Source organism: Typopeltis vanoorti, chromosome 7, assembly GCF_054136105.1.
Source record: "Typopeltis vanoorti isolate ZY-2024b chromosome 7, IOZ_Tvanoo_1.0, whole genome shotgun sequence".
NCBI lineage: Eukaryota > Metazoa > Arthropoda > Arachnida > Uropygi > Thelyphonidae > Typopeltis > Typopeltis vanoorti.
The window spans coordinates 119,761,102-119,774,022 of NC_143555.1; the positions used below are offsets into that span (position 1 = coordinate 119,761,102).

General features: G+C 36.8%; 1 protein-coding gene across 1 annotated transcript in view; it reads right to left on the reverse strand.

Moving 5' to 3' along the window:
* Positions 1-12,921, reverse strand: part of Dhc36C (Dynein heavy chain at 36C) — a 1,350,914-nt gene that overhangs the window by 992,160 nt on the left and 345,833 nt on the right. Inside the window, 1 exon segment of the mRNA XM_090395101.1 lies at positions 9,086-9,217. Within this exon segment, the coding sequence (XP_090251227.1) occupies positions 9,086-9,217 (132 nt within the window).

The following is a 12,921-nucleotide window of genomic DNA, read 5'->3' on the forward strand; positions in this document are numbered from 1 at the left end:
AAGCATGGTTCAAGAATAGAAGTTTCCAATTATAGATCGGTTTGTATATCTGCAGTTCTGATCAAAGTATTGAAAAAATTGGTTAGAAATAGAATACAGGATTGGTTTGATGAAAATAAGATTCTCTATGTCGTCAGCATGGATTTGTGAAGGGAAGGTCTTGTTTCAGCATTCTGCTTATATTTTATGATTGTGATGGATAAGGGATAATCATATACAGTGAAATTCTTGGACTTTGCAACAAAAGCACTTGATAGATTACCACATGATAAATTGGTGTAAAAAAGCTGCAGAGGATAGGAATAGATGGTATATTCTACTCCTGACAAAAGTTTTGATCAGGGGAGAAAACCAGAGGTCATCCCTGGAAGCTGTATAAGGGGGGTGTGAGCAGGGGAGAGAGAAGCAGGTTTTTTGCACGCAGAGTTGTGAATGATTGTAATGCCTTGTCTGAGAGTGTGGTGTCTGCAGAGAATTTGAATGTGTTTAAGGTACAGTATGATGAGCTGTGCATATGACAGGTACCTCCTAGATGAGTCTTCGGTTCCATGGGGTCTTGGGATAATAATAATAATAATATTGGTTAGATTGGTTGGAGATTGGCTGCCTGAATGATACCAGGAAGTTGTGTATGATGGAGCTGTGTCTCAGAAAAGGAAGGTTCTGTTCTTTGGCTCTACTATTATTATTATTATTACTGTTATTATTAAACAAGACCTCATGGAGTCAAAGACTCAACTAGGAGGTCCTTTTATCTCCCACACATCTCATCAAACCATGTCTTAAACACATTCAAACTCCTTTCAGACACCACACTCTCAGGCAAGGCATTCCAATCACTCACAACCAATCACTCACAAAAAACCTGCCTCTCGCTCCCCTACTCACCCCATCTTTATACAGTTTCCAGGGATGACCTCTGGTTCTCCCCTGATCTCCCACTATTCTCTGTAGAAATTCTCCACCATTGATCCTATAACAACCCCTTACCAACATGTAGGTCTCTATCATATCTCCCCCTCTTCCTTCTCTCCACTAGACTATGCAAATTGCATCTTTTCAATCTTTCCTCATACTCGACATTCCAGAGGCCAGAAACTACCTTAGTCAGTCGCCTTTGGACCCTTTCCAACATATCTTCATCCTTCTGAAAACCAGGTGACCAAATCTGGGCACAATAGTACATGTGTGGCCTAATAAAATCCTTATACCATGGAACAAGAATCTCCCTACTTCTACACGTCAGTGTCCTCCGCATCATTCCCAGAAGTCAGAAGTCTTTGTGTTGTCTTTACAATTTTAGCGATGTGTCCCCTAAATTTTAGATCCTTATCCACTATCACCCCCAGATCTCTTATTTCCTCTACTTCCAACAATACATTCTCACCAAGCATAAATTCTGCATCCCATCTTTGTGTTCCAAATTTTAAAACCTTACATTTTGCAACATTGAACTCACATCCCCATTTGCTTGCCCAATCACTCAATTTATTCAAGTCTTCTTGCAAGGCCACAACATCTTCACTACTCTTTATGGTTCATCCAAACTTTGCATCATCTGCAAACAACTGAATATCTCCATCCAAATCTTCGCCAATATCATTAATATACAAGTTAAATAGTAATGGCCCCAAAACAGCCCCCCTGAGGCACTCCACTAGTGACTTTCCTTTTCCTGGATATTGCACCCCCATACACAACTTGTTGATACCTATCAGATAGCCAGTCTCCAATCCAATGCACTAATCTAATATCCAACCCCATTTCTCTAGTTTGACTGTCAACTTATCATGAGGTACTCTATCAAAAGGTTTGCGAAATCCAAGTATATTACTGTGTATCCTTCTCCTCTGTCCAAGGAAGCAGTCACTTTATTGTAATAAGTAAGTAGATTACTAAAACATGACCTCCCTTTAGCAAATCCATGCTGTCCATCAAAGATTATACCATTGTTATCAACCCAACTCTGGATCCTAGTTCATACAAGCTTCTCCAACAACTTAACCACAACACCTGACACACAGATAGGCCTATAGTTTGATGCTTGAGTTCGATCACCTCCTTTATGAAGTGGCACAATCTTGCCCTCCTTCCGCTCCTTAGGAACTTGACCAAGTGCAAGACTCGTATTAAAAAAATATGTCAAGGCAGGTGTCAACTCTCTGGCACATTCCTTCAAAATACGCGGTGATATATTATCAAGTCCCACAGCCTTATTTACATCTAGTTTATTGAACTCCCTAAACACCTCTTGCTCACTTACAGTCAGTCTCTCTCCTCCCCATCATCAACTGCTCTTAATCTCTCCATGAAGTCACATTCACAAGATTGAAAGATCTTTATGAACTTCTCATTAAGTATCTCCACCACACATTCTGCAACAGCTGTCTTTATACCATTTCCTCCAATCAATGTCATCCTTCCATAATCATTCTTTCTTTTGCTGGCTACATATCGAAAGACTACATACTGTAACTTCTTTGTTAATAATATTTCACATGGATTGACTGGGGATCTACAAATGTTTGCAGATGATGCAAAGTTAGGTAGAATTATCAGAAGTAGTGCTGATGTTAATTCTCTACAGGAAGATTGAATAGACTTTTAGCTTGGACAAATGAGTGGAGTTGCAGTTTTAACGTCAATAAATACAAGGTGTTACACTTTGGGATACAGAGATATAAGGTTACATACTGTATTGGTGGAGCTGTACTTCAGTAAGTGAATAAGATTCAAGATTTTGGAGTGATTGTGGACAGTGGACTGAAGTTCTGAGGGGTACATTGCATGTGTTGCAAAGGTTGCACATTGTATAGCTGCTATGATGAAAATTACACTGACATGTAGGGATAAGCAGGTGGTGGTAGTGATTCTATATAACCACGGTGACCAAACTGCAGTTCACGAGCCACATGTGGCTCTTCTTAAATTTTATTGCAGCTCAACTAACAAATAAAAAATATTTATAATTTTTTTTAATTTTCAAATATTTTTAATTTAGTTTTTCAATTAACTACATTGCTGTTCGACAATGCAGTTATATTTATATTACCTAATCAGAAAATTTAAAAAGATACAAAAGAATCAACTGACATTACAGACCAACCAAATTAGCAATTTTTATTTGTTTTGTTCTTGAGGATGGAGTGATGCAAGAAGAATTATTAGATTTAATAGCATTAAAAGATAGTAGTCGTGGCATTGATATTAAGGAAGCTTTTGATGTTCCAAAAAGTAAATGTTCCAAATTTTGATGTTCCAAAAAGTAAATTTGTGGCTCTTAACAATTTCTGGTAGGTAACTATGGCTCTTGCTGCAAAAACTCTGGCCACCCCTGCTATATAAGACATTGGTCAGACTACATATGGAATACTGTGCTCAGATTTGGTCACCTAGTTTTCATTGTGATGTGGAAACACTAGAGAGGGTACAAAAATGAATAATCAAAGTGATATCAGGCCTCTGGAGTGTTGGCTATGAAGAGCATTTTTATTTTTAGAGGTACTTGTGGCATAGTATAATTATTAAAAGAACACATAAGTCCACAGTAATAACTTTTAATTAATAAATAAGGTACAGATATTTCATACTAAAACTAATAGTACATCTTCTGTAATATATTCCTCTCTGTTACAAACAGAGAGGAATACAAACAGAGAGGAATATATTACTAAATCACTTAAGGAATTGACAATGTAGACAAGAATATAAATTAAATTACACTTTAATAAATATTTCCGATATTCTGCCATCTTCAAAAGGAACTTACAAAAAAGGCACGTGCATGTAGGCACTACAACACAGTAACTGAGAATGAAGTGATGAAGCTATTGTTCTCCTGAAAGTCCTGATGGTGCTCCCTAGCGGGCTAAGTAGGTGTTCTTGGCCGTTGGGTTGAAGGTCTGCTGATGTAAGCCTCCTAAATTTGGTGCAGTCTGATACAACCAAATTTGTTGAGGTTTGGAGAGAACAATATCTTCATCACTTCATTCTCAGTTACTGTGTCGTAGTGCCTACGTGTACGTAGTACGTGCTACGTGCGAGTGCCTTTTTTGTAAGTTTCTTTTGAAGATGGCAACGTGACGTTGCCAATATATCGGAAATATTTATTAAAGTATAATTTAATTTATATTCTTATCTATGTTATCAATTCCTTAAGTGATTTAGTAATGCATAACCAAAGTATAAGCCTGTCTACGAAAATTACCATCATCGATGGAGATCCCATCCCATGGAAGGCCTGCCAATACGGTAAAATGAAGTTGAAGTTATCTAGACAATTAAATCGTCTAACTTTCCTAAAACACTGCCGGGATAATCAGGTAATCCCAAATTGTGTAAAATTCAAGCACTGTTTTGTTTCACAAAAAGCTCTCCGTATCTACAACCATGCTAGCTATGCTTTACTTCAGGAACAAATTGCCGCCACACACGGTTTCTCTTAGAAAACATTAACAAAGCTATTCGTGCTTTTGAAGAAGAGCTTTTGTGCACTATAAATCACGAGTTTTGGTCAATTTTACATGATGTCTCGTGTACTGCAGCAGACAAAGAATTTGAAAAAATACAAGGTCGACAGATCAAAAAATTCGAAAAATTAAAAAAGAACTCTACCATCAATCCAAAACTTCCTACCAACACCGTAATCAACCTTTCTTCAGTCACCTGAAGCCTGAAGCACTTGACGCACTTTCACGTGGCCACAACTTCACCATTGCTCCCAGAAAAATACCTAGTGAGGATATTATGATCCAGATCGAACGTGGAATCCACCACCTTCCGAATCAAATCACCAACAGTGTAAGACTGGGTGTCGCTTGTGTCCTTTCCAAAGCAAGACCACCAAAAACCAACATATTCAACAAGGAATATAAAGCTCTGCAGGAAATGAGGAATAATAAAGAAATAGTTATCACCAAAACGGATAAGGGAAATGCAACTGTAGTACTTGACCAAAAGGACTACACGGGTAAGTTTAATGCTCTTCTATTAGATCAGGCTACTTACCTTCCTTTCGAATACAATCCCACCAACTCACAAATCAGAAAACTTCACAGGCTCCTTAAGAAAGTTACTTCTTGGCCTGTAGAAATTATCCCAACAGATTGAAGCTGTTTAACTCTATACCCCCCGCCCCCCTGTATTTATGGACTCCCAGAAATACATAAAGAAAATGTGCCATTACGTCCCATAGTGGATGGCACTGATGACCCCACATACAAACTAGCTAAACATTTGGCCAAAGCGCTCACACACTATACTGGCAACACACCATCACACATAAAAAACTCAGCACACTTCAAAGCCAGCATAGAAAACCTTAAACTCCAATATACTGACATAATGGTCAGCTTTCACGTCTCCTCTTTATTCACAAATGTTCCACTCAAGGAAACTTTAGAGCTAATCCAAGCTAAATTTTCTCCCGATATCTCAGCCCTATTTCAGTTCACAATGAACTCAGGCTATTTCGTTTGGCAGGGAAAATTCTACAAACAAATACAGGGGACAGCCATGGGTTCATCACTCTCCCTGCCCTTGGCCAATTTCTTTATGGAGACCTTTGAAGAAAAGGCCTTAGCCTCTGCCCCACAAAAACCAACCATATCGCTTTGCTACGTTGATGATGCATTCGCTATTTGGCCACGTGCCTTTGATACACTCCTCTCCTACTTAACACACTTAAACTACGAACACCCCAGAATCAAGTTCACCCTGGAAAAAGAGATAAACAACAGCATCCCTTTCCTAGACACACTAATGACCCGCCAGCCAGGTACATTCACCAACAATTCCCCCCCCCCCCCTCTCACAACAATATGGAGTGGTGAAAACGCTATACAATAGGGCTAAAAACTAATCTGTTCTAATGACAAGGTCCTAAATACTGAACTAAATCACATCCTCAACACTTTCTCAGCCAATGGCTAACCCCCCAAAAAAATCCAAAAAATATTGAAACCAACAAACCACAACCCCCCCCCTTCACAACAAAAATTACTCTAAATCCATCACCATTCTCTACATCCGAGGCACCTCGGAAAAAATTACCAAAATCTTAAAAAAAACATGACTTGACCTCCTGTTACAGACCATACAGAAAATTGGCATCCCTTATCTGCTCCACTAAAGACCAACCACTTCCCCTAGACCTACCTGATGTATACCAGGTCCCTTGCAGCTGTAAACTGTCTTTCTTTGGCTAAACAGGCAGGACAACAAATATCAGAATTTCAGAACACAAGGACTAATCCGTTTTCACAAGTACAGCCACTCTGGGCTTGCAGACCATGCTCTGGATACACGCCACAGAATATGGTGGAAGAAAGCTACAGTAATACACCGTAGCAAATACAAATTCGAAAGACTATTCATGGAATAAGCTTCGGCCCTAAGAAACTCTCCAAACTTCAACAAATTTGGTTGTATGAGACTGCCTCAAATTTGGGAGGCTTACATGAGCAGACCTTCAACCCAATGGCCAAGAACACCTACTTAGCCCACTAGGGGGAGCCATCAGGACTTTTAGGAGAAAAATAGTTTCATCACTTCATTTTCAGTCACTGTGTTGTAGTGCTTATGAAAGTGCCTTTTTTTTGTAAGTTCCTTTTGAAGATGGCAATGTGATGGTGCCGAAATATCAGAAATATTTATTAAAGTGTAATTTAATTTATATTCTTATCTATGTTGTCAATTCCTTAAGTGATTTAGTAATGCATAACCAACGTATAAGCCTGTCTACGAGATAGGAATATAATACAAGTAATGAACATCTGGTGGATCACCTATTAAAATACATTGTTGTCGCGAGCTAGGAAATGAAAGAAATTAATAAATAATTAATATTTAAGATAATTGTTTTTTTTTAATGATTACATAAAATAAGTCTCCCAGAGCTTCGAGAGACAATCATTTCGATTTAAATTCGGTCAGTGTAAAATAGCTTCACAACTTTCTTGAAAGAGGCGTTCATATTTGAACATGCATCTATGAAAGAGAATAGCTTTATCCCACTGGATATTATGGGTAGTGTTAATACTGAGATGTGCTAGACCAGACTTCTGAAGTTTATTTTATTCAATATAATATTGATGTTCTTTAATTCTTTTTTCCACAGAACGACCAGTTTGTCCAAAATAAGAAACATCACATTCACATGGTATTTTGTAAACGCCAGCCAAAGATAGAGATGACAGTTTATCTTTTGTAGAAGGCAATAAGGAAGAAATTTTGTTGATAGGAATATACGCAGGAATCAATAGGTACTTTTTTAAAATTCTACCTATAGGTTCTCTGATATTCCTGGAAGTAGGGTATTGGAACTCTGCAGACTGTTGAAGAAACCTTAGGTATTGGAACATAAGATTCAATTATCTGTTGGATTTGATTAGAGTGATAATTATTAGATTCCATTAACTTTTTAATGATGGAAAGTTCTTCTTGTAAGATTTTTGGAGAAGAGCAAACTTTATGTCCTCTATTAATTAGAGATTTAATTCGAACTCCTGGAGCCCACTCTATTTACATTTGGGCAAGTTTCTCCTTAATTCATAACCACCTTCGTACTGCCAAAAAAAGAATTAGCATCTAATATTTAAGTCTATTTCGGATCTCGAAGAAGAAATTTCAACTGCAAGGTCATCTCTACCTATAGGAGTTGCCAAACAGTGTTTTGCATTATGGGAGATACTGAGATAGGAGTGATGTTAGCTTGCTCCATCTTTGCAACGAGTTGCCCAGTGTTGTACCACTTTACCCCAGTCCTGAAGATACTTTCAGGCGCAAACTTTGTTTGCTCACACTTGGATAAAGGATTAAACTAAATTTATTATAGTCTAACCAAGTGAAAAATAAACCTTCAACATCTCTCTCTAAATCCAAAGTAATTTAATAAAAAGGTCGCACACCGTTTGGCAACTCCCATAGATAGAAATGGCCTTGCTAATGCTTCTGCCTGGTATCTCCACTTGGGCTTGGCTCCCACTGAAGAGACCTCAATAAAGGTCTAAACTAGTCTGGGTAGTGGCCCTTCCCTTAATGCATAACATTATACATATCTGCAAGAAGATGTGTTTTGCATTATGGGAGATACTGAGATAGGAGTGATGTTAGCTTGCTCCACCTTTGCAACGAGTTGCCCGGTGTTGTACCACCTTACCCCAGTCCTGAAGATATTTTCAGGTGCAAACTTTATTTGCTCACACTTGGATAAAGAATTAAACTAAATTTATTATAGTCTAACCAAGTGAAAAATAAACTTTCAACATCCCGAACTGGGTGTTTGAATAAACAATAATGCCTTGTTTTTCGGCGAATTTCCAAGAGCTTGCAACATTAAGTTCTTGGAAATGCAACATTGTTGCACCATCGATAAATACAAAAATTTGTTGTGACGGCTACAGTCTCTGGTCATTTGATCGATTATGAGTGGTAATATTAGTGTTACAATTTTTTTGTTCAGGATTTCATTTGATAATAGGTAAGTTGTAGGTAATATAGGAAAATTTTCTTTAATATATGTTTTTATTTTATTTTTTTTTTAATAATTAAAATAATTTTAATCAGGGTTAGAGTTTTGCAGTCGAAAAAGCGGATAGCCATTAGTTGAAAAAATGAAATAGAACAAAACTTCTTGAACATTAAAAGGAGAAAATTTGAAGAAGCAGAAACAAAGACATCTGAAGATACATTAGAACTTTGTGAAGAATCAAATTTTTCATAAAGCAAGCAGGTTGTTAAAAATTTACCAACAGACCACTGAGTAAAGGTAATGTAAATAACTTCCAAGCTCATTATGAGAGACGTTGCTGGTTGAGTGAGCCTCCGATGATGAGCCTGTTGACTCCATGGAGGTTTGATGTTAATAATAATAATAACATATTAGTTCATAAAGGGAATGAATGTATTTACTACCAAAATAAACATCTGAGTAACTAATTCATTAATTGTTTCAGGATAAGTGTGTTAACTGATATAATTTTATAAAACTTCTTCCTTTAGGACTTATCATAAAAAGCTAAAAGAAATTCTATAAAATGAAACTTTAGTATAAATTTCAATCAGTATGAAGTGCCATAAAGCTTACTTCTAAATACACAATAACAAAATCCTCAGGGATTTCTGGTGCTAATTTTTCATCGTAAAAGTCATCAAATAAGCTATCCATAATATTCATGAGTGAATGAATCCTATTTATATCTGATGTTGGAGACAATTCCTGTGAATTATAAAATAAACAAAATAAAATATTATAATTATAATAATTTTCATTATTGAGTAATAGTTTAATTAGTTTGTTCAATATGAATTTTTTAACAAAAGCTAATTTCCAAATTAATAACATGAGAAGAAATAGCTGAGTAAAAGAGTGCATACATTTACATAATAGCTTAAATAATGAATCTGTAACCAGCTGAATTGGAACACATTCTTTCACTTCTCAACAATCATGCAAAGTGCTTGCTACTATTCTTATTCAAGTACCCCATCTCTTATAAGAGAAGAAATGTGAAAGTAAATGGAAAAACAAATGCTATCAGAATGCACCGATTAGTCTGACTAGCAGCAATTAAGGCTACAAGGTGACTGTATTATACAAAAGGTATTTAATAAAAGTTAAGGATATAACAGAAATAATTATCAAAATTACACCTATGGAAACATTATTTCTTCTCAAAATTTTCAGACAAATCTTGCAACTATTATCATTTGAAAAGTTATGTTGTAAAGAAGTGATAATATGCAAAGTCGAATAGCTCAACTTATAGATATAGCAACAACGCTCATGATGTGTCAAGCATAATGCAACAAGTGATGAGCTATCTCTGAACATGAATATTAGGCTTAGTTGCTAGTTTACATTCATGTTGCACTTTAATGGAATAATTTACAGCAGAAAGAGAAATAATTAAACAAGTTTAATTGATTTCAATATTTCATCTCGGTCAAATTGACATCATCAGGAATATGTTAAAAATGTAATAACACACACACACAAGCAACAATAAATGGAAAAAATGAGGCAGAATAAATAAAGACTAAAGTCCTATGCGGATAATCCTCTATGGGTGCATTTGGCTAGCCTTAGATGTTGGCTGAGAGGCTTAAGAATTAAAGTTTCCCAATTTTGGAAAGTTTAATGCGACCTAAAAAACCATCCTAATAGTTATTATATTAGGATGGTTTTTTAGGTCTGCTTCAGATTCTAAAAAAGAGTCTTTCAAGTTTGTATTTGCTACAGTGGAGCATGGTCGTTTTTCTTCTATCGGATTCTATGTGAAGTAACCACGGCATGGTCTGCTAGACCTCATTGACCATAGTTGTGGTGACAGATGTATTTTTTGTGTTCTTTGGGTGGATATTAGCAGATCTCCCAATCTGATCATAATATGATAATTTGTAAGAACAAGGAACCCTGTAAACACCTCAAATAGAAAAGGAAGGAAATCAATCCTTAGGAGAGTGGGAAAAAGAAGCCAGTTTCAAATGAGGTTTGAAAGCAGTGCAGAGATAAATTTTTTCCAAGTTCTGACTGTTTTTTTTTCTAAAGTTTCCTGGATATAGGGAATAGTAATGGCATTACTGTAGTCTTCATGTTGAGAGAGATGTGAGGGGATAGAAAGAACAGGAATCTACAAGTTTCTAGATAATTTGTAGATTTTTTTTTGGCATCGTAACCATTGGACAGGAAGGTTTGTTGAATAAAGGCAAGTACTGCTGTAAGGGAAGCTTGGATGGAACAGAGTTTGGAGGTTCTGCTGACAAGGGTTTTGGTGACACCATATTGTTGAGAAGAGGGATGGTGGGAAAGTTTTTGTATGTATCTACCTCTGTGGGCGGGTTTTCTGTAAACTGAAAAAGAAACATTGGGAGGACGTGTGATTGAGGTGGAGGAGGAAAGAGTCTAAAGTCTCTGGGCAATGTTGCCAAATAGACAACACATCATCAATACAGGCAGCCCTCGGTTTATGACGGTTCAATTTATGCCGATTCACAATAATGGCGGATGCCTGCACATGCTTTCTGACTGTAGTGTGGTCTGACTGAGAAACGACGCTAGCAGGCACTCTAGTGTTTGAGTGTTTACTGAGCTACTACGACGTATTAAACCTAGTTTTACTGTTGAATCTACCTAATTGTTCTATTTAAATTTTTTTACGTACATACGTATTTAAATTGATAGGGTACGTAATTACATACCATGTCTGATAAAAGAAGTGCAGAAAAGTTAGCAGAACTTGGTGTTAAGAAGGTGCAGAAATCAATCACACTTGAAAAGAAGATGGAGGTGATTCAAAGAATGGAAGATGGGCAGACACATAATAATATATCTGTAGAAATATGAACCTACCTCCATGGACTGTTATGAAAAATTATGAAAAATGCAGATAGAATAAAGCAGTCTGCGCAACAATCTACGACAGTACTAAATGCAAAACACATATAACTTACATGTTTTGCATTTAGTACTGTGCAACAATCTATGGCAGTACTAAATGCAAAACATGTAAGTTATAGCAGGGTTAAACTTCATGAAAAAATGAAAAAATTATTATCATTATGGGTGGATGACTTGAATCAGAAAAACATTCCTCTGATGCAGGCTGTTATAACTGAGAGAGCAAAAACAATTTTTGAGGATCTTAAAAAGACAGGTGGAAGCGAAGAAACATTTTTTAGGAAGCAAAGGTTAGTTCATGAGATTTAAGTCTCGAAGTAAGTGCCATAGTGTCAAATTATGTGATGAGGCACAAGTGCAGATATTGCGGCAGTGGCTGATTTTTTCCTAAAGAATTTCAAGGCTGTGTAGAAATCCTCCTGATCTAATTTTTAATGATGATGAGACTGGCTCGACTGGAAAAAATTGCCATCATGCACCTTCATTTCTTGTGAAGAACATTCCGTTTTAAAGTGGCAAAAGATAGACTTATGCTTTTGTTGGATGCAAATGTCACCAGAACTTTGAAGCTTAAACAATGTTGGCGTACCATTCATAGACACCACATGCCTTCAAGGGTCTAAAAGCGATGCTGCCAGTCTATTGGAAATGGAACAAGAAAGCTTGGGTTACACAAGACGTTTTTATAGATTGGTACACAAATTATTTTTGGCCTACCGTGCTTTGCTTCTGTAAAGAAAATGATCTGCCAGCCAAGGCATTGCTTCCTCTTGGATATTGCCCCTGGACATCCTCAAAACCTTGCTGAAGTAAGAACACCATTGGATGTCAAGGTTGTTTACATGCCCCCAAACACAACATCACTTTTGCAACCAATGGATCAGGGGATTATATCAATCTTCAAAGCTTATTACCTCCGTATACAACATACATTTATGGAAATGGTAAGAGTCTTGGACACTTCAGGAAAAACTATTAAAGACTATTGGTGGTCATTCGATATTTTGAAGGGCATTAACAACATCAAGGCAGCTTGGAACAAAATGTCAGTAAACTGTTAAAAAGGAGCATGGTGAAAACTTCTTCTAGCATTTATGCATGACTTCGATGAATTAGAGCAATGTTATTGAAGATGTTACCGAGTTTGCGTGAGAGATGGGATCAGACGATATTACAGCTTTAGATATGATAAACTGCTTTCCAAGGAAGACTTAAAAGAATTAGCTGAACAATTAAGTCAACATCCAAAGGAGGAGAAAGAAAATGAAGAAGGTCCTCTGAGAGATATAAAAACGGCCAATTTACATCTTTGCATCTGTATCCTTGCAAACATAGAGACATTGACTGATGAACTCTGCGAAATGGACCACGATTGGGAATGGAGCGTGAATGCAAAAAGGAGTGTAATCGCATCTATTCGACCTTACACTGAACTCCTTAAAGAAAGAAAAAGAAAATCTAGGCAGTTAACACTGGATACTTTTTTCAAAAAAAATGCAGGTGACCGGAAACCAGGAACTTCA